At 42.3% G+C, this 26,602-nt stretch overlaps 1 protein-coding gene across 4 annotated transcripts; it reads right to left on the reverse strand.

Annotated features, from left to right (window-relative positions):
• LOC148371158 (sodium/hydrogen exchanger 3-like) lies at window positions 1–25,732 on the reverse strand. Of its 4 annotated transcripts, none has more exons than XM_088329083.1 (16): window positions 25,604–25,732; window positions 20,744–21,046; window positions 20,240–20,400; window positions 18,392–18,467; window positions 18,148–18,325; window positions 17,837–18,057; window positions 17,566–17,765; window positions 13,225–13,314; window positions 11,744–11,814; window positions 11,541–11,670; window positions 7,885–8,030; window positions 5,130–5,250; window positions 4,894–5,064; window positions 4,786–4,822; window positions 4,634–4,726; window positions 1–3,355 (listed from the first exon to the last, which is right to left on the reverse strand). In XM_088329083.1, exons 1-16 carry the CDS (start codon window positions 25,689–25,691, stop codon window positions 2,502–2,504), a joined length of 2,940 nt encoding a protein of 979 aa, XP_088185209.1. In that variant the 5' UTR covers window positions 25,692–25,732; the 3' UTR covers window positions 1–2,501. The 4 variants fall into 4 exon arrangements, with proteins under 4 accessions (XP_088185209.1, XP_088185208.1, XP_088185210.1 ...); XM_088329082.1 differs by having other exon boundaries at window positions 5,130–5,253; XM_088329084.1 differs by having other exon boundaries at window positions 5,130–5,253; window positions 20,744–20,891; window positions 25,604–25,719.
• Window positions 25,733–26,602: the final 870 nt, after the last annotated feature.

Consider the following 26,602-nt stretch of genomic DNA (forward strand, 5'->3'; position numbering starts at 1 on the left):
TTGGGTCTGTAAGAGGGTTAGCCGCATCCTTTTTTATTTTTTTTTACAAAAAAGCCCTAATACAAGTACATTATCATTCCCCAATATCTTTAAAGAAACCTCCATAAAAATAGGTTCTAAAAATAATACAAAAATAGTAAGAAAATCAAGCAATCAGTAAGACTAAATGTGTAAGTTGAAAAATTGAATTATTGTAGTTCTGTTTCCTATATATGATGTTAGCCTTTCATTTTCTGAACATGGCCTTTTGCAAAAGTTTAATTCCTGTGACATATCACAGCGAACATTGAGTTGTGTTTTATAACCATGGTCAAGATGATAAAACATGTTTAACACACTTGTCTCAAAGGCAGAAACACACTTAAAGTTATTTGCATCCACTGTCCTTCAAGCTTCAGTTCAACAGCGGTGACAATCTATTCGGAGTTTTGACATAAAACTCTTACATTAAACATACGCATTGACGCAGGGGCCTCACAATATTGTCCTGCGGGCTGAAACTAGCCCTTGAGTTGCGTGTTTGAGACCATTATTTGAAACGCTCATTTGGTGTGATCCAAAGAAGAAAAGTTATACTTTTGTCCAACGACTTTCATTTCTTTCCCTTTGGGGAATCGGCCTAATGTGGTATCACACTCAGATCTCTGAACCAATCATAAACAGGATTCTTTTGACCACTTTGTTTTACCAAATGCAAAAAATGGTTTCACATTTTTACCACCACAACATTGCGTGCAGTGAAAAATGCTCAGCAGCTAATAACTGGGAAACCACTGGCCTAAGTAACTGGTGAGTAATGTTGGGACTTAAGGTGTTACAAATGAACACGCTCCTGTAAAGCAGATCCTTAGGGACAATGTCCTCTAATTGCAACCTATTACTCCCAATATGAAGCTCCTGTACCTGGACACAACAGCAGTTTATATTAATCTTTAAAGTACACCTGATTACAGTTAAGTTGGTGCTGTCTCAAGCTCAGAATACAAGGTCACTGAATTTTTTGTCATCAAGATACTCTCCCTACCACATATACTCACATTTAAGCTATATTTACAGTGCCTAGCAAAAGTAATGTGCCCAGAAGTTTTTGTCATATTGCCACATTTTAGGCTTCAAACTAAAAATACATGTGATACACAATCATGAAGTGGAACCAATTTTTTTCAACATTTTATTCTATATTAACGACGAAAAAACGGAAAAGTAGGAGTTGTAATGTAATTATACTGAGCCTTGTTTTCTCAGCTCAGCCAACTGACTCTAGAAGTTCCCTGATGACTTCTGAATGATCCAATGTTGGCCTAAAGGACAATAATGACAAACGGTGTCATTAGGTTTCAGTTTAAATGCACCTGGTCATTGATAGACTCAGAGGTCTGTGAAATCAGAAATAGAGAACAGACCACATTAAGAAGACCACAGGACACACCCGGCAGGTCCGGGATGAAGTTGTGTAAAAGTTCCAAGCAGGAATGGGATACAAGAAGACCTATTTAGGCTGAATGCAAAGCATTACGTTTGGCGTAAGAGTAACGGTGCACCTAACCCTGAAAACACCATCACCAATTTCAAACATGGTGGTGGCATCATAATGCTTTCGGGTTGCTTTTCTTCAGCAGGGACTAAGAAGATGGGAAAATGAATTGAACCAAATACGGGACGATTCTGGCAGAAAGCCTGTTGGAGTTTGCAAAAGACCTGAGAATAGGGTACAGGTTCACCTTTCAACAGGACAAGAGCCAAACATAAAGCCAAATCTTTAATTGAACATTTAAAAACTAACAATATAAAGGTGTTAGAATGGCCTAGCCAAAGTCCAGACCTTAATCCTATGGAGCATTTGTGGAAAGATCTGAAAAAACGCTGGGCACAAAAGATCCCAATCAAACCTTAAGGGGCTTGAGCTGTTTTGTAAGTAAGAATGGGCAAATATTTCATTTTCAAGATGAGCAAAACCTATAGAGACCCACAAAGACTTGTGGCTGTATTTACAGCAAAAGAAGGTTGTACAAAGTAATAAGTAGTAGTAAGCCAATATTTTCGAAATGCTTACCCATTTGTTAGCACAATATAAAATGTTGAATACATTTGGTTTCTTTTCACAATTTTGTCTCAAATTTTTGATTTTTAGAAAACATTTCAAGTTTTTTACAAGTTTGAAGCCTGACTAATAACAAAAATGTCTTAGCAGGCCAATACTTTTGCAAGGCACTGTACCTTCAGAACAACGTGCTAACTTTGGGTCTCCTAAGACTTAAAAAGTGGTCGGCGGCGCCCTCTGTTGGCTGCGGCTGCATCGGCTCGCTACAACGGGTCAGGTGCAATCGACATTTCGTTCTGTGTACATTGTTACACAGAATGACAATACAAGGAAATTATTATTATTATTATTATTATTATCTGGAGGTTACGTCAATACTCTTTAAATGAAGTAACTGGTATCTGTAACAAATTACTTTTTTCAGTAACACTGCTGGTGAATAAAGGCCTGCAGATAATCGTCAGTCAGGAGGTGGAAAGGATGGTGGAGAAGGCGGTGAAGGTGATGGAGGTGGTGAAGGTGACAGAGGTGGTGAAATTGGTCGAAGATGCGTTGAAGGTGATGGAGGTGGTGAAGCTAGTGGAGGAGGCGATGGAGGTGGTGAAGTCGGTCGAGGTGTTGGTAAAGTTCTTGGAGAAGTCGGTGAAGGTGATGGAGGTGGTGAAGCTAGTGGAGGAGGCGATGGAGGTGGTGAAGTCGGTCGAGGTGTTGGTAAAGTTCTTGGAGAAGTCGGTGAAGGTGATGGAGGAGGTGAAGGTGGTGAAGTTGGTAGAGGAGGCGGTGAAGTTGGTAGAGGAGGCGGTGAAGTTGGTAGAGGAGGCGGTGAAGTTGGTAGAGGAGGCAGTGAAGTTGGTAGAGGAGGCAGTGAAGTTGGTAGAGGAGGCGGTGAAGTTGGTAGAGGAGGCGGTGAAGTTGGTAGAGGAGGCGGTGAAGTTGGTAGAGGAGGCGGTGAAGTTGGTAGAGGAGGCTGTGAAGTTGGTAGAGCAGGCGGTGAAGGTGATGGAGGGGGTGAAGTTGGTGGAGAAGGCGGTAAAGGTGATGGAGGTGGTAAATTTGGCTGAGGAGGGGGAGTCGAAGTTAAAGGTGGCGGTAGCTCTTCATCGCTGCTGTCTTCTGAATTCTGAACGTCAGTAATGGAGTTTATGGAGGGTGAGCAGCGCCTAATGCTACTCGGCATACAAGGCAGTCTTTCCCGAGCTCTTTCCGAGGGGGTTGCTGCATTGCTGTCAGCCTCTGTACCCGACAACCACGGCGGAGTCAACGTAATTTCCTCTGTCTCCATATCCACAGAGCAAGTCGGCTGCTCGTTTTCAGCTAAATGGAAATAAATTGAGTTAGCGGTAATGATACTATTACTACTTGTATTAGTAGAAGTACTGATCAGCTGCTTTAATGCAGACTAAACAAAAATACAAATGCATCAATGTTTTTGGTTTCATTTTTGTCCTCAGGTGAACTCAAACGGATTAAAAACTTCACACACTGAAAATAAAAAATGTATAAACCCTCCTTCCACCAACCAACTAAAAATAGTAACAAAATGAATCAAAAATACTGTTATGTTTGAAATGAGGAAAATTATGCTCATTTTAAGGATTACAGTATTTGTCAGATTCATATTAAAATACAATGTAAAATAATATTAATAATATTTTTCCGGGGCAGCACGGCGGCGCAGTGGTTAGCGCTTGTGCGGCACAGTTCATGTCATGGGAACCTGTCGTGGGTTCAAATCCAGCTCCAGACTTGCTGTGCGGAGTTTGTATGTTCTCCCCGTGCTTGCGTGGGTTTCCTCCGGGCACTCCGGTTTCCTCCCACGTTCCAAAAACATGCATTTCAGGTGAATTGGCCGGTCCAAATTGTCCCTAGGTGTGAATGAGCGAATGAGTTGTCTGTCCCTGTGTGCCCTGCGATTGGCTGGCAACCAGTTCAGGGTGTCCCCTGCCCACTGCCCGGAGATGGCTGGGATGGGCTCCAGCCCCCCCGCGACCCTAATGAGGATAAGCGGTACGGCTAATGAGATGAGATGAGATGAGATATTTTTCCGACCATTGTTTTGCTAATTTCAAACATTTTTTCATATTTCACAAGTCAAAAACATGATTTCAGTTTTTATCATGATTTTTTGTATATGGTTTGCGTTTATTTCTGCAGAAAATTTAGAATAAAAAGAAATCTTTAATTTCGAAAGGTTTTAATAGCCTGAAAAAAATAAACATTTTAAGTTAATTTATTTTTTCTTGTAAAATAACATGAATACAGTAATGATAACATAGTTTCGTTGGAAGATTGCAGAAAAAGATTGCGCATTTTATTTATTTTCTATAAATAATGTGAACATAAAATTATCAAAAATTAATACATTTTAGTTTTCTAAATAAAAATCTTACTTAAAGTGAGTAAAATTAGTCATCATTTTTTTTGCCTTTTTTTGCTCAATTTTAAATACAGTGCAAAAAGAGGCTTACCGGTAAATTGACATTTGTATAAGGTTTTTGCAAGACACTACATAAAATCACAAATATTCTTTACAAATCTGTGTTGATAAGGTTTTCCGCAATAATCCAACAACCTCACAGGGAACGTTATCACCTTCAGCTTTCCGAAGGACTTTCATGGTGAGCGAATCATCAGATGCTTCATAGCTGGAGGAGCTGTCCTTGCCTTCTTCTGCTATATCCGGCTCTAGAAATTAAACACGAATGTCACAGAAAAACACGTATATCCATTCAGTTACTTCTTACCTTCGTTTTCATAACGGTAAAGTTTTCCACTTGACATCTGCAATAATAGGTATGTACAAAAATTGGGTATTGACTAGGCAAGAAACAGTTGAGGCGAGGTATTTTAACCTTGGTGTCTTGGAGTTTTTTCGGGTACTTGGTCAAAGGCTTAACGGCGAGACCCATTTTGGTAGTCTTAAAAGACTCCAAACGATTCCTCATGGTCCTCTGGAAGATCTCCTGTGCTTCTTTTTTGTCTTTGTTGACGTCAATAAAGCTTCTGCTGTATCGATGCCGATGCTAGAAGACAGAAAAGAACAGGGCAACATCTGATTCTGCATTAATATGCTAACTATTCATTGTACCTGTTTCCTGCCTTTGTACAAGTGTTGTTGAAGCAGATGATGACTGATGTCCTCTGTTTGTCTCGTACCCTTGAGAGACTGATCATGCATATCCAAGCTTACTGAAGGCCAAGGCTCTCTTCTTCTTAGGTAAACAATGCAGGTTTAATTTTAAATCCTTGCCAAATAACCATCATTAAATTTTTTCTCTTCAATACAATGCTTAGCAAAAGTGTTGGCCCCCAAGAGCTTTTTGAGATATTGCCATATTGCAGGCTTTAAACGTACATAAAAAAAAAGAAAAGAAAAAGAAAATATTTTCTAAGAAACCACAACACGTGAGACAAAATTGTGAAGTACAACCAAATTATTTCAACATTCTATATATTTACACTGAAAAAAACTGCAAAGTATGTGTTGCAAAAATATTAGCCCCCTGTTCTTTTCCTGTTTTTAGAAGTTCTCTGATGACTTTTGAACTAATTTCGCAACCTTTACACATCTCCCAGAGCACTGTGCGAGCAATACTACCAAAATGGAGCGAGAATCTACCAAAACCTGGACGTCCCTCTAAACCAGGGGTCGGGAAACTTTGGCCCGCGAGCCATACCTGGCTCTTTTCATGAGTACATATGGCTCAGAGATAAAATAAGCATACTAATGCCATTAAATGGTTTGGTCAAGTATATATAGGACACAGTTTTGACTATAGTTCACAGTCAAGGTGTCACACTAACAGACTTCATTGTGGTACATTTATATTGATAGTAGACACAGGCTCTAACGCAGTTATAATTTCATAGATTTCATCAAATCATCTAACGTCACATAGTGAAATAAAATGTGTTGAAGAATTAGCCTTTGTCTGCAGAGAGGGTTTGGTGGTTTTGTTGAATTCTTTCTTAAATTATATGGTGTGGCTCTCTCTCCCCCCAAAAAAATCAAAACATTTGTGCTTTTTGGCTCTTTGGATCAATAAGGTTACCGACCCCTGCTGTACACCTTGGCCTAAACAAGGGGAAAACTAATCACAGAAGTAACCAATAGCCCCTGGTTAGGTGTAACAACGTGTGCCTAAGACAACTATTAGTCATATTTTGCATGAATCTAACCTTTATGGGAGAATGGCAAGTAGAAAGCCCTTTCTGAAATAATATCTTATAAGGGGCTGTTTTGCATTTGCAAGAAGCCACATGGGAGGGATAAAAACACATGGAACATGGTGTTCTGGTCAGATAATACCAAAATTTAACTTTTGACGCTGAAGTCAAAGCGTTAAATTTGGCACAAGAGTAACACTGCACATCACCCTGAAAACACCAACACCACTGTCAAACATAGTGGGGACAACATCATGCTCTGGGGTTGCTTTTCTTCAGCAGGGATTATAAACATTGTTATGAGTTGATGTGGGGATGGATTTTTGCAGAAAGGTTTGCAAGAGACCTCAGAATGGGGTGCAGAAAAACGACCCTAAATGTTGGGCAAAATCTACAACGGAATGCTTTAAAACGAATAATATGAAGGTGTTAGAAGGGCCAGGCCAATGTCCGGACCTCAATCCTATATAGCAGGGGTCGGCAACCTATGACATGCGTGCCACTGCTGGCACGCGAGGGGTTAACCAGTGGGGCGCGAGCGCAAGGCAAAATAATTATGGTTTTTAATTAAAGCGCATTTGCCTGAAATTTAGACATTTTCTGTTGCGCGCCGTGTTGTTTAGAGGCTTTATGGTCGCGCCCCTCCTCCTCTGCTCCGTTCGTGAGAGTTTGTCTGCGCGGCGCCGAGGAGAGGAGGAGAGATCCGTGTTTTAACCCGGCCAACGAAACACAGGTGCCCGATAAATGAATGAATCATGACGGCTCCTTGAGCAAAAAAAAAATGGCTTTCTTTTCAGGCAGCGTGAGCTTTGTGCAAAAAATGACCGTGCTGTTTGTGCATTATGCCTCGGGAGCGTTGTACCACGCACATCAAGTGTTGAACACCATTACAAGACAAAACATGAATTCAAGGCATAGACATTAAAACGTGCTGGTATGGCAAACAAACACAGACCCTGAAAACCATTGTCACTGCTAAAAACGCCATTGCTCACTGCATAGCAAAGCACGGAAAATCTTTTACTTAATGCGAATATATTGAAGATGCGTTCTTTTCAAGCTCGGAGGTTTTGTTTGGTGGCTTGCCTAACAAAAACAAAACACATCCCCATTTCAGCCAGAAGTGTTGAACGTCAAGAGGAGGGACTGGCAGAAAGCGTGTATGTGCGTGTGTGTTTCAATTTGATATTTTCTGCAATAAGATTTCATTGGTGAATGGTATGGTAGCTGTCCATATCACTTGTATTTTGATTGTAGTTCATTGTTGATGAAGAATAGTTGATTCTTGTGGTCAAAAGTTGAAGTCATGTATGTCTACAGGCCTTTCCACGCGTTGCTCACATTCATTTTTTAGTTTATTGATGAACAAGAATAGTGCTGGATAAATAGGTCAGTTATGCGATTTCAATGTCTATCCATGTTGTATATTTGGACTAGCGTAAAATGACAGCTCTGTTGAATATAAAAAAAAATGATGTGCGAGTCATTAATCTTGGTGTGGCACACTGATTTACGAGAAAATTTGAAAGTGGAACTCCACACCGAAAAGGTTGCTGACCCCTGCTATAAAACATTTGTGGAAAGATCTGAAAAATGCTGTGCACAAAGATCAACATCAAACCTATACTTTTGCAAGGAATTGCATAACATATTTGTGATTTCAAGGTCCAACTCACCCCAAATTGGACACTGCGCCCCGATCATCTCTTATGTTAGCCATGATGTCAGGCATCACTTCAGAGGATTTTTCTGCAAACCTTTTCTCGAGTTCAATAACTCCTGATTGATTGCGAATCAGTCCCAAAGAGCCGTTGCGTTCGCCCTGCAAACAGAATCATAACACCATTTAATGAAATGTTACTAAATTAAAGTTCTTTTTTGCTTCGCCTTATTTCCAGTAGTTCTGTGATAGTATTGGCTACTTAAAGATAATAATAAACTTTTCTGCTCACAGAAAGAGAAAATAGTATTTTCAGCCTAATAACATAAACGGAACTTTGACTTTCTGTCATAAGTTCAAATAAAAATATAAATCCATCATTCCATTTTCCGCACTGCTTATCCTAAGCAGGGTTGCAGAGGTGCTGAAGACCATCCCAGCCATCTCTGGGCAGTGGGCAGGGGACATCCTGAACTGGTTGCCAGCCAGTCGCAGGGCACACAGAGAGGGACAACTAGCTTGCTCATGCATGTCAATGGAATTTGGGAGGAAACTGGAGTGCCCAAAGGCATGGGGAGAACATGCGAACCCCGCATTTGGAGGTCAGTAAACTGGATCTGAACCCAGAACCTCCGACTTGTGGTACTGACACGCTAACCACTCAGCTGCCGTACCGCCCAATTCCAAATAAATAGATATGTGGTATTTTCCAAGAAATACCACGCTAATTTCATATTTGCAATCATGTTCCTGCTAAATGTTATTGCACTTCTTTACCATTGTTTGATGCACTATTCTTTTTTGTTTACAAACATTGCACTATTATTATCTCATCTCATCTCATTAGCCGTACCGCTTATCCTCATTAGGGTCGCGGGGGGGGCTGGAGCCCATCCCAGCCATCTTCGGGCAGTGGGCAGGGGACACCCTGAACTGGTTGCCAGCCAATCGCAGGGCACACGGGGACAGACAACTCATTCGCTCATTCACACCTAGGGACAATTTGGACCGGCCAATTCACCTGAAATGCATGTTTTTGGAATGTGGGAGGAAACCGGAGTGCCCGGAGGAAACCCACGCAAGCACGGGGAGAACATACAAACTCCGCACAGAAAGTCTGGAGCTGGATTTGAACCCACGACAGGTTCCATGACATGAACTGTACCGCACAAGCGCTAACCACTGCGCCGCCGTGCTGCCCCACTATTATTATATATATATATATATATATATATATATATATATATAAAATTGTCTGCACGGCGGGGTGGTTAGCTTCCAGCCCAGCATCGTAGGGTCTAGCGTTCAATTCCAGCACTCGCAGCCTCCCCCTATAGAGTTTGCATGTTCTTCCTGTGCTCGTGTTGGATTCCTGCGAGCACTTTGGTTTCTCCCCACTTTCCAAAAACATGTATTTCAGGTTAATTGGCAGGTCCAAATTGTCCCAGGTGGGTATTAGCAAGTGAGTTGTCTGTCCCTGTGTGCCCTGCTGGCAACTAGTTCAGGGTGTGCCCTGCCCACTGCCCAAAGATAGCTGGGATGGGATCCGCCACCCCTGTGATCCTACTGTGGATAAGCGGCACAGAAAATAGATGGATGGATATATAATATTATAAGTGATATGTAATTTTGCTGTGATAGTATTGGCTACTTAAAGATAATAATAAGGTAATTTTGCTTGTATTCATATTTTGCGAATGTTTTTAAAATTATTTTTGGGTAAAGAAGGATTTTTTTTTTGTTACTTTTTCCATATCAAAAAAGAAAATGATCGTATAGGTAAAAACATTCTGCTTATTTACTATATTTACGGTTCACGGATCCCTTAGGTCAGGGGTGTCAAAGTCAAATGGACGGAGGGCCAAATAAAACATTTGGCTACAAGCCGAGGGCCGGACTGTCCAATCTTTACTGAAACCAAGATTTAACCTACTGAAAACATAACAAATATATTACAATATGATTGGATAAATAAAGCAATATTTTCTTATGACTCTGTCAGTCATTTTTAATTTCAGCAGGCACAAAATACAAATGTCCTTTATATAAAAAACTCATAACATATCTCATAACAACAACTCATAACCATTTTCTATCATTCAATCATCTGAAATTATTAAAACGAAATATTGCCTCGAAATACAATAAAATAAAGTGCAAAAATCTCTTGTTACTTAAAACCAATAGCAATCAACACACTGGACCTCATCTGTCCTGCTCAAATGTACATTGACTTTCCTTTCTGGGCTTTCTCTGGGTTAGTGTGAAAAAAAGGAATTACTGATTAACAAATAATAACAATCAAAAGTCATTTTCTCTGCTAAATAGGAGACAATTTTATCAAAAGACTGTTGTCCACATCAAGATCTATTTTCCACGAAAAGCCGAAAAACAAGAAACACTCCCAGGACAGAGTCGGCAAACAAAAACAACATAGTCAACATAGACAATAAAGCTTTAAAATTCCCGAGGGGAACAACAAAAAACAAGACATTCTTTATGTGCATATTTAACTTTTAAACTTGAACGGAGTAAAAACTTCAAATGTGTAATTGCACAGGAAACATTACTGTATTATTACTGTATTTACATACATTTATATACAGTACTGTATTACTACAACTCTACATTACTTGTTTGAGGCTGACGCTGATACTTTTCCAGCTACCTCCGTGAACATGTACTCCAACTCCCACCTTGTTTGAAAGCCCCGGTTTTCAGTGTCCACCTTCCGTTTAGCCATTGTTGATGGGTATATGTGGGCTAATTTTTGCTGTTATGCTAATGACTGCTGCTGATCGACTGCTGAATATGTCAAACCGCCTCCCGCTTTGCTCCCGCTCGGCGCGTCTCCGTTGCATTGTGGGAAATGTAGTATTCATGCGTACTGCGGGCTGCTGGCTTGCAGCGGCCTGCGGGCCGGATCTAATAATATATTGACATCGTCACGCGGGCCAGGTAAAACCCTCTCACATTAGGCCCGCGGGCCTTGACTCTGACATATGTGCCTTAGGTCATAGGGGCACTATTTCCTGTGGCAATGTCTTGGGCAAGCACAGCCTGGCAGCGCCCATCTCTTTTCAAAACAATTTAGTCGTGTAGGGGTTAGCTCCCCCAAATGAAACTTTACTGGTTTGCAAAAACCAGCACCCCCCCGACCCTACTGAGAATAAGCGGTGCAGATAATGGATGGATGGACGGTTTCCATGGTTAAGAGTAGATTTGTAACAGTGCATTTACTAGTTTTAAAACACATTTGTTGCCATTATTGGGTATACTAAATTCCCATGCAATTTTGCGCTTCAAATTTTGCCTCTTCATTTCATCAAGTATTTTTTTTCTATTAGTGGTCTCCACAAATAAATACGTACTTTGCAGGCTTAAGATGTTACTTTCCAAGTGTGTTTTTGTTCAAGACAATCAATGAGCGGCCCTCTGTTTTCTGGGCTCTGATTGGAGCAATCCAAATGAATTGTTCACGTCTAGTGGCAAACAAATAACTTCTCATACATGCCGTTTGCGAGCATACCGATCGGGGCATATTATATTTTCTAATATTAGTTTCAAACTCACAACATGGCGTTTTTGTTTTTTTAGCAAAAAATAATATGCAATTTCTAAAAAAAACTTTGAGATTTTCAAACAGAACTATTAAACACAAGGAGCACCCACCTCAGCCACATAGGTTATAGCATCCTTGAGATTGAGTCGGTGATAAACTTTGAAGACGTAGTCCTGATTTTTCCTTGCAGACGGCTTCATCAAAATCGGTGACACCCACTTTTCTTCAAAATGATTCCACCTGTTAAAAAGATAAAATATTGCAGCTCCATCAGCTTAAATCTTATGAATTCAGTTTTGAGCCATACACATACTTATCCATCATGTAGTTGTGACCAAACTGTCCGGCTATATCTTCAATTGCAACAAGCATGTGCTCGAAAACCTTAACAAAGCAGAGGGGATGGCGCAGATTACTTCCTGGACATTCTAAATGGGAGTCAAAATTTTGTTTCATACAGTGCCTAGCAAAGGTATTGGCCCCCCAGAAACGTTGTCATATTGCAACATTTCAGACTTCAAAACTTAAAGCTAAAAAACTGAAAATATTATCTAAGAATCAACAACATGCGGGACACAATTGTGAAAAAAATAGAAACAAATTACTGTATTTCGACATTTTATGTTATATTTACAACGAAAAACCTTTCAAGTAGATGTGACAAAAACATTGGCCCCCTATTCGCTGCTCAGCTCAGCCAACTTATTCCAGAAGTTCCCTGATTACTTCGGAATGATCCAATGTCGACCTAAATGATTAACAATGACAGAGTGTGTCATAACATCTCAGTTTAAATGCAACTGTTCTGTGTTGGGCTCAGGGGTCTTTCAAATGAGACGCTAGAGGACAAAGACCATTATGAAGACCTAAGAATACACCAGGCTGGTCTGGGATAATGTAGTGGAAAAGTTCAAAGCAGGAATAGGACACAAGAAGATTTTCACAGATCTCTCGTAGCACTGTGCGAGCAATGATATCAAAACAGAGAGAGCATAAAACCACTGCAAACCTACCAAGACCTGGCTGTCCGTCCCTTTAAACTTTCAGCCCAAACAAGGAGAAAACTATCAAGAGAAGCAAACAAGAAACCCATGACTACATCATATGGCCTGCAGGCATACATAGCTGATGTGGGACAATCTGCTTAAAACAACTCAGTCATACTCTGCATAAATCTGTTCTTTATGGAAGAGTGACAAGAAAAAAGGCTCTTTCTAAAGAAATACCATAAAAATGCCTCTGAAGCCTTATGGGAGACACAAATAATATTTGGAACAAGGCGCTCTGGTTAGATGAGATACAAACAGAAATTAAATTTTTGGGCTAAATGCAAAGCGTTACATGTGGCTTCAGAGTAACACTGCTCATGACCCTGAAAACACCATCCGCACCGTCAAACATGGTGTTGGCAGCATCATGTGCTGGGGTTGCTTTTCTTCAGCAGGGACAAGGAATAATGTTAGAATTGTTGGGAACATGGATGGAGCCAAATACAGGACGATTCTGGCAGAAAATCTGTTGGAGTTTGAAGGAGACCTGAGATAGGGGCACATTTCAGTGGGGCAATGACCCTAAACAAATACAGCAAAATGTACAATGGAATGGTTTAAAAAAGAGGGCCAACTTTTTCATAATGCCTACCTATTGCACAATATAAAATGTTGGATGAATTTGGTTTCTTTTGACAATTTTGTCTCATATGTTTTTAATCTAAAAGTGTGAAGCCTGAAATATGACCATATGTCAAAAGGTTCTTGGCAGGTGAAAACTTTTGCAAGGCACTGTAAACGTCACCTTATTCTGCACTGTTTCTATAAGCGTATGCTCAGTCTCTGAAGCCCGTTTCACTTTTAACCAAGTCACGAGTGGTTTCAGCATCAGTCCCTGCAACAAAGTACATTCAAACTGAGGCACATTTGGAATCCCCCAAGTTCTTTTACGCTACATTGGCAGACATTTTTTAACTTATTTTCCAATGTCACTTTTTAAGTCTTTTTGTCATAATGTTACATGATAAATGGTAGAAAGCAACAAAAACGATCTAAAGAGCCTTTATGTGCCGAAAGAGCCAGCTCTTTTCGTGAGCCAAGCCGAAAAAGCTGCTTATCTAAAAAAAGACGGAAATTTGCGGCAACACTGACATAGTCACAGAGGTAAAGAAGAAAGGTCACATAGCTACGTAGTTTAACTGTGCAGATGATAGTTAAAGTAAATAAACCACATATTTGAATGTCTGAGTGAAAAATGTAATATATCCATCCATCCATCCATTGTCTTCCGCTTATCCGAGGTCGGGTCGCGGGGGCAGCAGCGTTAAAAGGGAAGCCCAGACGTCCCTATCCCCAGCCACTTCCTCCAGCTCATCCGACGGGACCCCGAGGCGTTCCCAAGCCAGCCGAGAGACATAGTCTCTCCAACGTGTCCTGGGCCGCCCCCGGGGCCTCCTGCCGGTGGGACATGCCCGGAACACCTCCCGAGGGAGGCGTCCAGGAGGCATCCTTATTAGATGCCCGAGCCACCTCAACTGGCTCCTCTCAACGCGGAGGAGCAGTGGCTCTACTCCGAGTCCCTCCCGGATGACTGAGCTTCTCACCCTATCTCTAAGGGAGAACCCAGCCACCCTGCGGAGGAAACTCATTTCGGCCGCTTGTATCCGGGATCGAGTTCTTTCGGTCATGACCCAAAGTTCATGACCATAGGTGAGGGTAGGAACGTAGATCGACTGGTAGATCGAGAGCTTTGCCTTTCGGCTCAGCTCCCTCTTCACCACGACAGACCGGTACAGGGTCCGAATGACGGTAGACGCTGCACCGACCCGTCTGTCGATCTCCCGTTCCATCCTACCCTCACTCGTGAACAAAACCCCAAGATACTTGAACTCCTCCACTTGGGGCAAGACCTCCTCCCCGACACGGAGGGAGCATACCACCCTTTTCCGACTGAGAACCATGGCCTCGGACTTGGAGGTGCTGATCCCCATCCCGGCCGCTTCACACTCGGTTGCGAATCGCTCCAGCGAGAGCTGAAGATCACGGGCTGAGGAAGCCAACAGCACCACGTCATCTGCAAAAAGCAGTGACGCAATGCTGAGGCCCCCAAACCGGACTCCATCCCCGCCAAGGCTGCGCCTAGAAATTCTGTCCATAAAAGTTATGAACAGAATTGGTGACAAAGGGCAGCCCTGGCGGAGCCCAACCCTCACCGGGAACGAATCCGACTTATTGCCGGCAATGCGGACCAGACTCTGGCACCGGGCATACAGGGACCGCACAGCCCGGATAAGACTGTGCGGTACCCCATACTCCCGAAGCACCCCCCACAGGGCCTCCCGAGGAACACGGTCGAATGCCTTCTCCAAGTCCACAAAACACATGTAGACCGGACAGGCAAACTCCCATGCACCCTCAAAGACCCTGAAGAGTGTATAGAGCTGGTCCAGTGTTCCACGGCCAGGACGAAAACCACACTGTTCCTCCTGAATCCGAGATTCGACTTCCTGGCGGACCCTCCTCTCCAGTACCCCTGAATAGACCTTACCAGGGAGGCTGAGAAGTGTGATTCCCCTGTAGTTGGAACACACTCTCCGGCCCCCCTTCTTAAAGACGGGAACCACCACCCCAGTCTGCCAGTCCAGAGGCACTGTCCCCGATGTCCACGCGATGTTGCAGAGGCGCGTCAACCATGACACGCCCACAACATCCAGAGCCTTAATGAAGTCCGGGCGGATCTCATCGACCCCCGGGGCCCTGCCACCGAGGAGTTTTTTGACAACCTCGGTGACTTCAACCCCAGTGATACGAGAGCCCAACCCAGAGTCCTCAGGCTCTGCTTCCCCAGAGGAAGACGTGCCGGTGGGATTGAGGAGGTCTTCGAAGTACTCCGCCCACCGATTCACAACGTCCCGGGTCGAGGTCAGCAGCGCCCCATCGGCACTATACACAGTGTCGATGGCACACCGCTTCCTCCCCCTAAGACGTCGGATGGTGGACCAGAATTTCCTCGAAGCCGTTCGGAAGTCGGCTTCCATGGCCTCGCCAAACTCCTCCCGTGCCCGAGTTTTTGCCTCGGCAACCGCCAAAGCCGCATTCCGCTTGGCCAGCCAATACCTGCCAGCTGCTTCCAGAGTCCCACAGGCCAGGAAGGCCCGATAAGACTCCTTCTTCAGCTTGACGGCATCCCTCACCGCCGGTGACCACCAACGGGTCTGAGGGTTGCCACCGCGGCAGGCACCGACTACCTTGCGGCCACAGCTCCGATCAGCCGCCTCGACAATGGAGGCGCGGAACATGGTCCACTCGGACTCAATGTCCCCCGCCTCCCTCGGGACATGGGCGAAGTTCTGCCGGAGGTGTGAATTGAAACTTCTTCTGACAGGAGATTCTGCCAGCCGTTCCCAACAGACCCTCACAACACGCTTGGGTCTGCCGGGTCGGGCCGGCATCTTCCCCCACCATCGAAGCCAACTCACCACCAGGTGGTGATCAGTTGACAGCTCCGCCCCTCTCTTCACCCGAGTGTCCAGAACATGCGGCCGCAGGTCCGACGAAACGATGACAAAGTCGATCATCGAACTACGGCCTAGGGTGTCCTGGTGCCAAGTGCACATATGGACACCCTTTTGTCTGAAAATGGTGTTCATTATGGACAGACCATGACGAGCACAGAAGTCCAATAACGAAACACCACTCGGGTTCAGGTCAGGGGGGCCGTTCTTCCCAATCACGCCCTTCCAGGTCTCACTGTCATTGCCCACGTGAGCGTTGAAGTCTCCCAGCAGTACGAGGGAGTCCCCAGGGGGCGCGCTCTCAAGCACACCCTCTAAGGACCCCAAGAAGGGTGGGTACTCCGAACTGCTATTTGGTGCATAAGCACAAACAACAGTCAGGACCCGTCCCCCCACCCGAAGGCGGAGGGAGGCTACCCTCTCGTCTACCGGGGTGAACCCCAACGTACAGGCGCCGAGCCGTGGAGCAATTAATATGCCCACACCGGCTCTGCGCCTCTCACCACGGGCAACTCCAGAGTGGAAGAGAGTCCAACCCCTCTCGAGAGGACTGGTACCAGAGCCCAAGCCGTGCGTAGAGGTGAGTCCGACTATATCTAGTCGGAATTTCTCAACCTCACGCACCAACTCGGGCTCCTTCCCTGCCAGAGAGGTAACGTTCCATGTCCCAAAAGCCAGTTTCTGTAGGCGGGGATCGTCGCGCCAAGGACCCCTCCCTTGGCTGCTACCCAGCTCTCTGCGCACCCGACCCCTTTGGCCCCTCCTACAGGTGGTGATCCCATGGGAAGAGGGTCCCACGTCGTCCCTTCGGGCTGTGCCCGGCCGGCCCCCGTGGGTAAGGGTCCGGCCACCAGGCGCTCGCCAGCGGACCCCACCTCCAGGCCTGGCTCCAGAAGGGGGCCCCGGTAACCCGCGTCCGGGCGAGGGAAATCGAGGACCAAAGTTTTCTCTCATCATTAGGGGTCTTCTGATCTGCGTTTTGTCTGGCCACTCACCTAGGACCTGTTTGCCATGGGTGACCCTACCAGGGGCTTAAAGCCCCCGACAACATAGCTCCTAGGATCATTGGGACACACAAACTCCTCCACCACGATAAGGTAGCAGATCAAGGAGGAAATGTAATATATATAATATATATATATATATATTTTTTTTTTTTAACAAGCTCCCCTGTTGCCTGTCTCGAAAGAAATTGAGCTCGAGTGCATGCTTGCTCTTTTCTCATTTACTCAATCTCATCCTTTTTACTTCAATATACCGCCCTTAAAAAACGCACAGGCAACCCGTGCTGTTTTTACCTCCATGCACTTTAATTCTGGACTCATTTGCTGCTAAATTAATTTTGCAATTTTAAGCCCTGATTTGTACGTGCAATATTTCTGTTCTCGTGCGCAGCTTAGAGGGAACATTGCCTGTGACCCACTGAAATAGAGTTTGCGACCCACTTTTGGATCCCACCCCACCAGTTGAGAAACACTGTATTAGCCAATATCTTGATTGCCTATTTAATGATTTTTTTGTCCTTTTTTGGAACCAATAAATAAGTTGAGAATGCATTGGAAAATAAATTGATAGTGAGGTAACAACTTACTTTTGCTATTGTGCTAATATATCATCTCAATAAATCCTACCTGAAAGATGACCGTGAAATACACGACAATCAGAGTGGTGGATATCAATAAATTCCTTTCCTTAATTCTGTCATCCAGCATCAAAGCCAGGCCATAGGCAATCGCCCCTCGCAGGCCTCCGTAGCTCATAATAATCTGATCGATAATCTCCAGATGGATCAGGCGAAACTTGTTTATGATCCATGTAAGGAAAAACACTCCTGTTGTAACGGCAAACACAAACTGATTACCAAATTAGATCTATTTAATTCTGAAATCTCACAAATCTCACCGATGAAGCGATAAACTAAGATGAAGAAGAGGGTGAGCATGACTAAGCCCGTGTTCCACACCCACAAGGCCTTATCCACGGCCGCGATCCCGAGGAACACGAATATGATGGTTTCCGATCCGTTGGCGAGCACCTTCATGGCGTATCTGACGGTGGTGACGGACCTCTCGTCCATGTTTGCGTTGATGTACTTTTTGCAAGACACGCCGCAGCACACGGTCCTCCGGTGATGAAAAACACATGGGAATAAATGCTTGTTAGTTCGCTTAGAATCCAAATGTAAATACTGATACGGATTTTAAAGGACTCACGAAAGGATGGCGGAGAGGGACAACATCTCTGCGGTGAGATACGAGAGATACCCCACCACGAAGATGAAGCCCGGCTCGATGATCTGGATACTTCTGGTGTATCTGGTGAGAAGTGAAAGCATCAAGCCGAACAGCAGACCAAGGAGGGAACCGCCAACTGCCACTAAAAAAAAGGACACTGGACAAGACATAAAATGAAATCTTAAAAACAGGTACTCTCAACAAAGTGTTATTCGCTCCTTACCTATTGCAGTGAGTATATCCACAAAATTAATTGGTTTGATTTGAGGAATAAATGCCTCAATGGTATGGAAGAGCATCTACAATAAACAGCAAAGCATAAACAAAAGTTACTTAAACACAAGTAATATATCCATCCATCCATGCATTATCTGCACCGCTTATCCTCAGTAGGGTCATGGGGGTGCTGGAGCCCATCCCAGCTATCTTCGGGCAGTGGGCAGGGGACACCCTGAACCTGTTGCCAGACAGTCGCGGGGCACACAGAGACAGACTCACTCGCTCATTCACACCTAGGGACAATTTAGACAGGGCAATTAACCTGACATGCATGTTTTTTGGAATGTGGGAGGAAACCGAGGTGCCCAGAGGACACCCACGCAAGTATGGGGAGAACATGTAAACTCTAGACAGGAAAGTTTGATCTCATGATCTCAGAACTGTGCTGCACATGCGCTAACCACTGCGGTGTCGTGCTGCTCAAGTAATATAATAATTGCGAAATCAGGTTTCAGATTGATTCTAACGTGTTTTTAGTTTATGAAATCAAACAAGTTAAACACAATTGTCCAAAGTCTTTGGATCAGTCACGGCTCACCTGTTTGGTCCTCTGAGATTCACAAACTGAGCCGTGATTGGTCAAGGTAAACCTTACACACAAGTCATATAACCATTGTAGAATCGGTTTAGAATCTTGATTTGGAATCACACTTGTCACCCTTACCGATAAGGTCCATTTTGGGGTACTGGAGTGGAGGGTCCATCAGAAAGTCAAACCTTGGAGTCAGGAGGAGCAGTCTAGTTTTCATCTAAACCATGAAACAGTGGACCATCTCTACACTTCCTGCAGGGTCATTGAGGGTGCATGGGAGTCTCGTCATACATTCATGTGTTTTGTGGATTTGGAGAATGCATTCGAGCCTTGTGGGAGGTGCTTCGGGAGTGAGGGGTACCGGACACTCTAATCTTGGCTGTAGGGTCCCTGTATGACTTGTGCTAGAGTTTGGTCCACATTTGCGGCAGTAAGTCAAATCCATTTCCAGTGGGAGTTGGACACTGCTGAGACTGCCCTTTGTCACCGATTCTGCAGCCTTGGTGTTGAAGGGGTCTGGTTTGAAGGCCTCAGCATTGTATCTCTGCCTTTTACAGAAGATGTGCTGTTGGCTTGCTCAGGCTGTGATCTTCAGCTTTTAATGGAGCAGTCTGCAGCCAAGTGAGAAGTGGTTGGGATTAAAATTAGTACCTCGAAGTCCAGGACCATGTTTTTTTAGCTGGAAAAGAGGGGCATGCCCTCTCCGGGTTGGGGGCGAGATTGTCCCCAGTTGGGTGCGACACGTTGGGGGAGATGACGCTTCATAGGACAATGATATACAGTGAAAACAACTGCCAGCTGCCTTTGATTGTGAGAAAAGAAGAAATGCAATAGCAGAGCGAATCCATCAGAGAGCAGTGTCAACCTCATTTTTTTAGAGGACTTGTTGAGAGACAAAGCAACAACTTCGAACTTCTAGAGACACTTCACCCTAAATGTAAGCACTTTTCAATCATTTATATCACAACCTCAAAATTAAATAATTTTGAAGGATTTTTAGCACTTCTACCTATCTGTAGAAAGGGGAGGATCAAAAGTTTGGCTGGAGAAGGAGTTTCCTTAAATTCCAATTCCACAAATGTTATTGTTAAGAATATTGTGTTAAAACAGGTTGGGTAGTAGTATTGTTGAAAAAACTGGGTTGAATTCCTCTTTAAAGTCGGATTGTTTACTCAATCAGTGCCAATAATGGCTATATAAGTCACAAATCCGATTTAACACGGCTTATAATGAATACATTGATGACAAAAACATACTCACCACTGTCACACCATCATTGACTAGAGACTCTCCAAACACCAGAATAAAAAGGACCTCATTGACGTGGACCTCTTCAAAAACGGAAAAAACAGCCACCGGGTCCACGGCGGAAATGATGCAGCCAAACAAAATGTAATGCAGCAATTCCATGTCCAAATCGCCTGCAAAAAAACAAAAAGGGCAAAAGAGAGACTTGTTTTTATCTGAAATGTAATTAAATTGAACACAAAGTGAAGTCCCCTCTATCAACCATCACCTTATTGCGGTGGAGGGGTTTTTGTGTCCCAATGATCATAGGCGCAGAGTCTGCAGTGACGCAGAATTTGTATCAGTCCATCATGGTGAAGAAGGACATTTTTAAAAGTTTTTTTTGTCCATTTTTTTGAATAATTAATGGGTAATAATTAGAATTCGCAATTTTTTAAGACTTCAAAGGTGGCAACTTTTCAAAGTAGCCTTTGCTTCATTCATACAAGCTGTACATTTACTATAACATCCTCTTACCCATAGCTTTTCCCTTTTGACAGCCCCACAGAGTGAACCCCAAACTGACAGTATTCCACAAGGTCCCAATGACAGCATAGACCAGAATGGTTCCAATGTTTCTGAAGAACAGCTTGTTTGGCATAAAGTAGCCGGCGTCCAGCACAATCTGAGGAAGCAGGTACAAGAAGAACATGGTCGGGGTGAACCTAAAGAGCTCCACTTGGTCCACAGCCCAGATTATGAGGCCCAGGACAAAGCCGAGGCAAATGAGCAAGGCGCTTTCGGGGAGTATGTTGATCACGTGGTGGTTGGTCTCAATCACTGTGGGGAAAATTATATTTATTTTTACTGTTTCCTGCATTTTTTTTTAAAACAAAATAAAAGTATTTTAACTTGATGATTAAGTAAAGTGAATGAGAGTTTTGTCAGGATTCTGACTATTTCTCTCAAATTTTAAACTTTAACGGTGGCGCCCTCAACTTGAGATTTTGCTACTTTCTCCTGCCATTTCCGGGCTTAAAGTCATGATCACAGATTCAGTCAGTTCATACTTCAAGAATTAATAACCTATTCTTTTTTTCATCATTTTGGGCTTTGGGTTAGCATTTGGACTGTATTTGAAACAGTGTTTTTCTTACTTTTACCATTTTCAGGCTAAACTAACAAAAAAACAGGGAACGAGTAGTAACTCGCTCTTCACTTCTACTTGCTCCGGCCTCCAGAATAGATAGATAGATACTTCATGCAATATACAAATAGTAAGATAAAAACAGATAGGTGCTGTGTGGAAAAATTATAGAGGCTCTTTGAATGTATTTGAGCAATGTTGACACATATTCATTACAGAAAATAATCTACTTTCAACTTTTTAAAGACACCTAAACCCACCTTTAAAGCCATAATTCAAACTTCAAAGTGAGAGTATTATGAGTGAAGTCAAATCACGTTTATTTATAGCCCTTAATCACAAACAGTATTATTTCTGTCTCAGCCATCATAAACCTAGACAAGCACACAAGACTGAAAAAAATATGAATATGGCCTATGTATTGAAAACTTTGCATTTATATTTTGTTTCTTGGGTTATTTCTGAAATAAGTTTCTGCGAGAGCTCATTACACTTCTTTTCGTTGGACTATTGTTCTGGCAACCAGTTCAGGGTGTTCCCTGCCCACTGAAGATAGCTGGGATGGGCTCCAGCACCACCGTGACCTTACTAAGGTTAAGCGCTGCAGATAATGGATGTTATTGAACATGAATAATTGTTTTGTTATATTTAAATGAACATTGAGGGTAGGAGGAGAGTAAATAATGCTTGCACATGTACATAAAGTCTGATTTTTTTTAAATATATTTTTTTCATGTTTATATGTTTAATCAATTCTAAAAAATAATTTGTCACAATCCGTCTTTGTATTACTGTATATAATTTAGTAAAAGTATATTTATACATATAGGAAAGTAAAGGTAAAACAAATACTGTAATGTTAAAGTAAAACTACTTTGTTCTACCTGATATTTCCCACATCATATAATTTGAAGAACCAATCACAGCCCAGGTTGAAAAAGAAGGTCAGCCACGATTTAACGAGCGTATCTTCAGTTTCACTCGACGGCAACTAGTGAAATAGCGACCTCTTGTGATAGAAAAAAAGCAGGTGAGTTTTGATGCTTTTTCTAATTTCCCAAATGTGATACAAAACGAAAATGATACAAAACGAAAATGATACAGTAAGAGAAGAAGGTAAATAATATCTTAAGCTCACTTATTTCAAATAATACAAGCTATTATTACCTTTAGGTTCTTAGTTAATCCATTTGGAAAGGTAGCGGCTAACTAGCTACTGAGCTAACAAAGTAGCTAGCTACAGCATCAATCTTTTATGGGTGTTTTAAAGTGTATATAAGGCACATATTTCATGATGACAATATCTGTGTTTTGTTTGTTATTGCAACATCCATTGCAGCCTGGTCATCCTGGAAGGGGATTACTGTACATCATGTGTGGTTCCCTCTTAAGGTTTCTTCGTTTTTGAGTTTTTCCTTGCCCTCATGTAAATTTTAGATCAGGGGATGGTGTAATAATAGTTTGTGGTTTGCAATCGTCTATTGTCTGTGCAGCTCTTTGAAACTCCTTGTGATTGAGGGCGTCACAAATAAACATGACTTGACTTGACACATATTATCATCTATACTTTTTAAAGAACATTTGATTTTAGCTTGTTAGTTAATTCATTTGGAAAGTTAGCTGACCTCAATGTTTACTGAGGAATAAGGTTTATACTTTGTACTGTATTGGATTGTAACAAAGGATTATAACAAATGACTGTAAAATTTATCTATTTTTAATTGGGTTTTTTGAATAATATAAAACCCAAAATCAAAATTTAAATTCATGGACTGAATTCCGAGCTTAAACATTTTCTAATTCAACAACCCAATTCTTTACATGCACCTACAATTTTGGGGCTTTATAAAAACACATTATAGTGCTATTACCCAGGGTGTTTACGGGTACTTGAAATCCTTAAATTGCTTGAATTTTAATGTTGCGTTTTTAATGATTGAAAAGTGCTTGAATTTTGGGTGACTGCTCGTAAATGCTTGAAATTGTTCCCAACAAGTCCACTTAAAAGTGATGCAGACCCTACTCTGGTGAATTCGCTTTGCCATTGCATTTCTTTTTCCCTCGTGATTAACGGCAGCTGGCATTACTTTGTATGGCATTTTAATATGAAGCATCATCGCCCCCAGTCAAAGAACTTCCTGCCACTGAAAATGTAAATTACATATGACTGTCATTTTTACTCAACAACTAATGAGAGATATTTATCCTCAAAAATATTTACGAGTTACTCAAGATCTAAATATTATTTGTCTTGATAAAAGATCAAAAATCGCCTATACAGGACTGTCTCAGAAAATTAGAATATTGTGATAAAGTTCTTTATTTTCTGTAATGCAATTAAAAAAACAAAAATGTCATACATTCTGGATTCATTACACATCAACTGAACTATTTCAAGCCTTTTATCATTTTAATATTGCTGAATTTGGCTTACAGTTTAAGAAAACTCAAAAATCCTATCTCAAAATATTAGAATATCATGAAAAATTATACAAGTAGGCTATTCAACTAATCACCTGAATCATCTAATTAACTCGAAACACCTTGCGAGGGTTTCCTGAGCCTTAAAAACACTCAGCTTGGTTCAGTAAACTAAATCACAAGTATGGGGAAGACTGCTGATCTGACTGCTGTCCAGAGGACCCTCATTGATACCCTCCATCAGGAGGGTAAGACACAAAAAGAAATTTCTCAAAGAGCAGGCTGTTCACAGAGTGCAGTTTCAAAGCATATCCACAAAAAGTCTGTTGGAAGGGAAAAATGTGGCCGGAAACGCTGCACAACCAAGAGAGATGACCGCAGCCTTGACAAAATTGTGAAGAAGAGCCGCTTCCAGAATTTGGGGGAGCTTCAAAGACAGTGGGCTAAAGCTGGAGTCCAGGTATCAAAAGCCACAGTTCACAGACGTGTCCGGGAAATGGGCTACAATAGCCGTATTCCCATGGTCAAGCCACTTCTGAACTCAAGACAACGGAAGAAGCGTCTGACTTGGGCTATGGAGAAGAAGCACTGGACAGTTGCAGAGTGGTCCAAAGTCCTCTTTTCAGACGAAAGCAAGTTTTGCATTTCATTTGGAAGTCAAGGCGCCAGAGTCTGGAGAAAGGCTGGAGAGGAGCAAAATCCAAGTTGCTTGAAATCCAGTGTGAAGTTCCCACAGTCAGCAATGGTTTGGGGAGCCATGTCAGCTGCTGGTGTTGGTCCACTGTGTTTCATCAAGTCCAGAGTAAATGCAACTGTGTACCAAGAGATTTTAGAGCACTACATGCTTCCATCTGCTGAAAAGCTCTATGGAGATGAGGATTTCATTTTCCAGCATGATCTGGCACCTGCCCACAGTGCCAAAACCACCAGTAACTGGTGCACTGACCATGGCATCACTGTCCTTGATTGGCCTGCTAATTCCCCTGACCTGAACCCCATCGAGAATTTGTGGGGTATAGTTAAGAAGAAGATGAAAGACACTAGACCTACAAATGCAAATGAGCTGAAGGCCGCTATTGAAGCATCCTGGGCATCAATAACACCTCAGCAATGCCACAGGCTGATTGCCTCCATGCCACGCCGGATTGATGCAGTAATCCGTGCAAAAGGATTCCCAACCAAGTACTGAGTGCATCAATGGACATTTTCAAATGTTTGATTTAGTTTTGCTGTTATAAAATTATTTTTTACTTGGTCTGAGGAAGTATTCTAATATTTTGAGATAGGATTTTTGAGTTTTTTTCAGCTGTAAGCCAAAATCAGCAATATTCAAATAATAAAAGGCTTGAAATAGTTCAGTTGATGTGTAATGAATCCAGAATGTATGACATTTTTGTTTTTTTAATTGCATTACAGAAAATAAAGAACTTTATCACAATATTCTAATTTTCTGAGACAGTCCTGTATAACTCGCAGATATATTTGTGGGTCTGCAAAATATATGATTTACGCCGAATTCCTGCTTTTAATGGTGCTGGTGAAATTGAAAAAAAAAATGGCTTAAAAGGTCTTCTAAAAATATTTGAAGTTGAAAAAGGTGTACGAACATTGAATTATAGTATTGTATAAGGATGATTATCTGATTTTGCCCTACTGATTCGGATGATGACATGACAAACCAAAGAGAAAGACATTGAAAGGAATATTCAGTAATATGGTTTTTGTTGAATGTTTTACATTTCCACAGATCCAATTTTTGTTTAACGTCAGGAATTAGATTGTAATATAAAAATCTCAAAATAAACGCTCATAACACAGAATGTACTTACCTAACTTGGACAAAAACGCCACCAATACCCCAATTGCAACTACATAAGGACCCTTCACACGTTCCCATCGAAAAGACATCATGGTCATCCTATTTCCATCCCCACTTTTTGGGCTACTGTAATTTTGATGCTTGGCCAAGTTGGTCGTCTCATCTTCTCTCACGATTGGGAACCCAAGGACCACAGACACTAGCAACGTTGAGCAAATGAGCCAAATATATACAAATCCACATGGTTGCATTTGATCAAGCAGAATTAAGTCACTTTTGCCTTGAACTCCAAATGAATGGAGTCAGACACGAATGTTGACTGCTGCCTAGTTCTTATTATCTTTGGCTCACATCTCCTCTGGTTTTCAATTTTACTCGGCTGTCATGTCAGGTACGCATTGTACTCGGTTAACGAAATACAAAATGCCCACAGAAAATAAAATCACATAGTCCTTTAAACGAAGAAAGTCTCTTTTATGAGTACGTGATGTGACTTAATCGTAACGTGACGTCACTCGTAGGGTCTGAGCAACGCAACCCGGAAATTGGACATTTTTTACATTAAAATTCTTGACAAGTGTATTGTTCCAATCACTAATATTACTGTTTTTTTCTAATTAGGTTTATGACGTTTGAACATGCTTTTGCAAGATAAACAACTTTAAAAGAGTTATTGTACCAAATCGACTGCTTTTAGGTGTCCTCTAGCTCCCTGTAGTGGTGAAATCGTTTTTTTACATGACTTTTGACTAATTTACTGTATTTGCAATATTACCTTGCCGTAGTGCAGTGGTTAGCACAGTTGCCTAACACAGGATGGGCGCCACCAGGATGTAGTTGGCCAAGGCACACCACAAGAAATGGTGCACCTAGTGGTTAAGGAATTCAACCAACCATGTGAATAAAAATTGCATTGGTGATCTAACCTTACTAAAAGATCGATGCACCGTGTACATAGCACACAATTTTAACTACAATTTACAGTCAAAGTGTCCCACCAACAGACACC

The sequence above is a fragment of the Urocampus carinirostris genome, chromosome 2 (genome assembly GCF_059441175.1).
Source record: "Urocampus carinirostris isolate Australia breed hairy pipefish chromosome 2, RoL_Ucar_1.0, whole genome shotgun sequence".
Classification (NCBI taxonomy): domain Eukaryota; kingdom Metazoa; phylum Chordata; class Actinopteri; order Syngnathiformes; family Syngnathidae; genus Urocampus; species Urocampus carinirostris.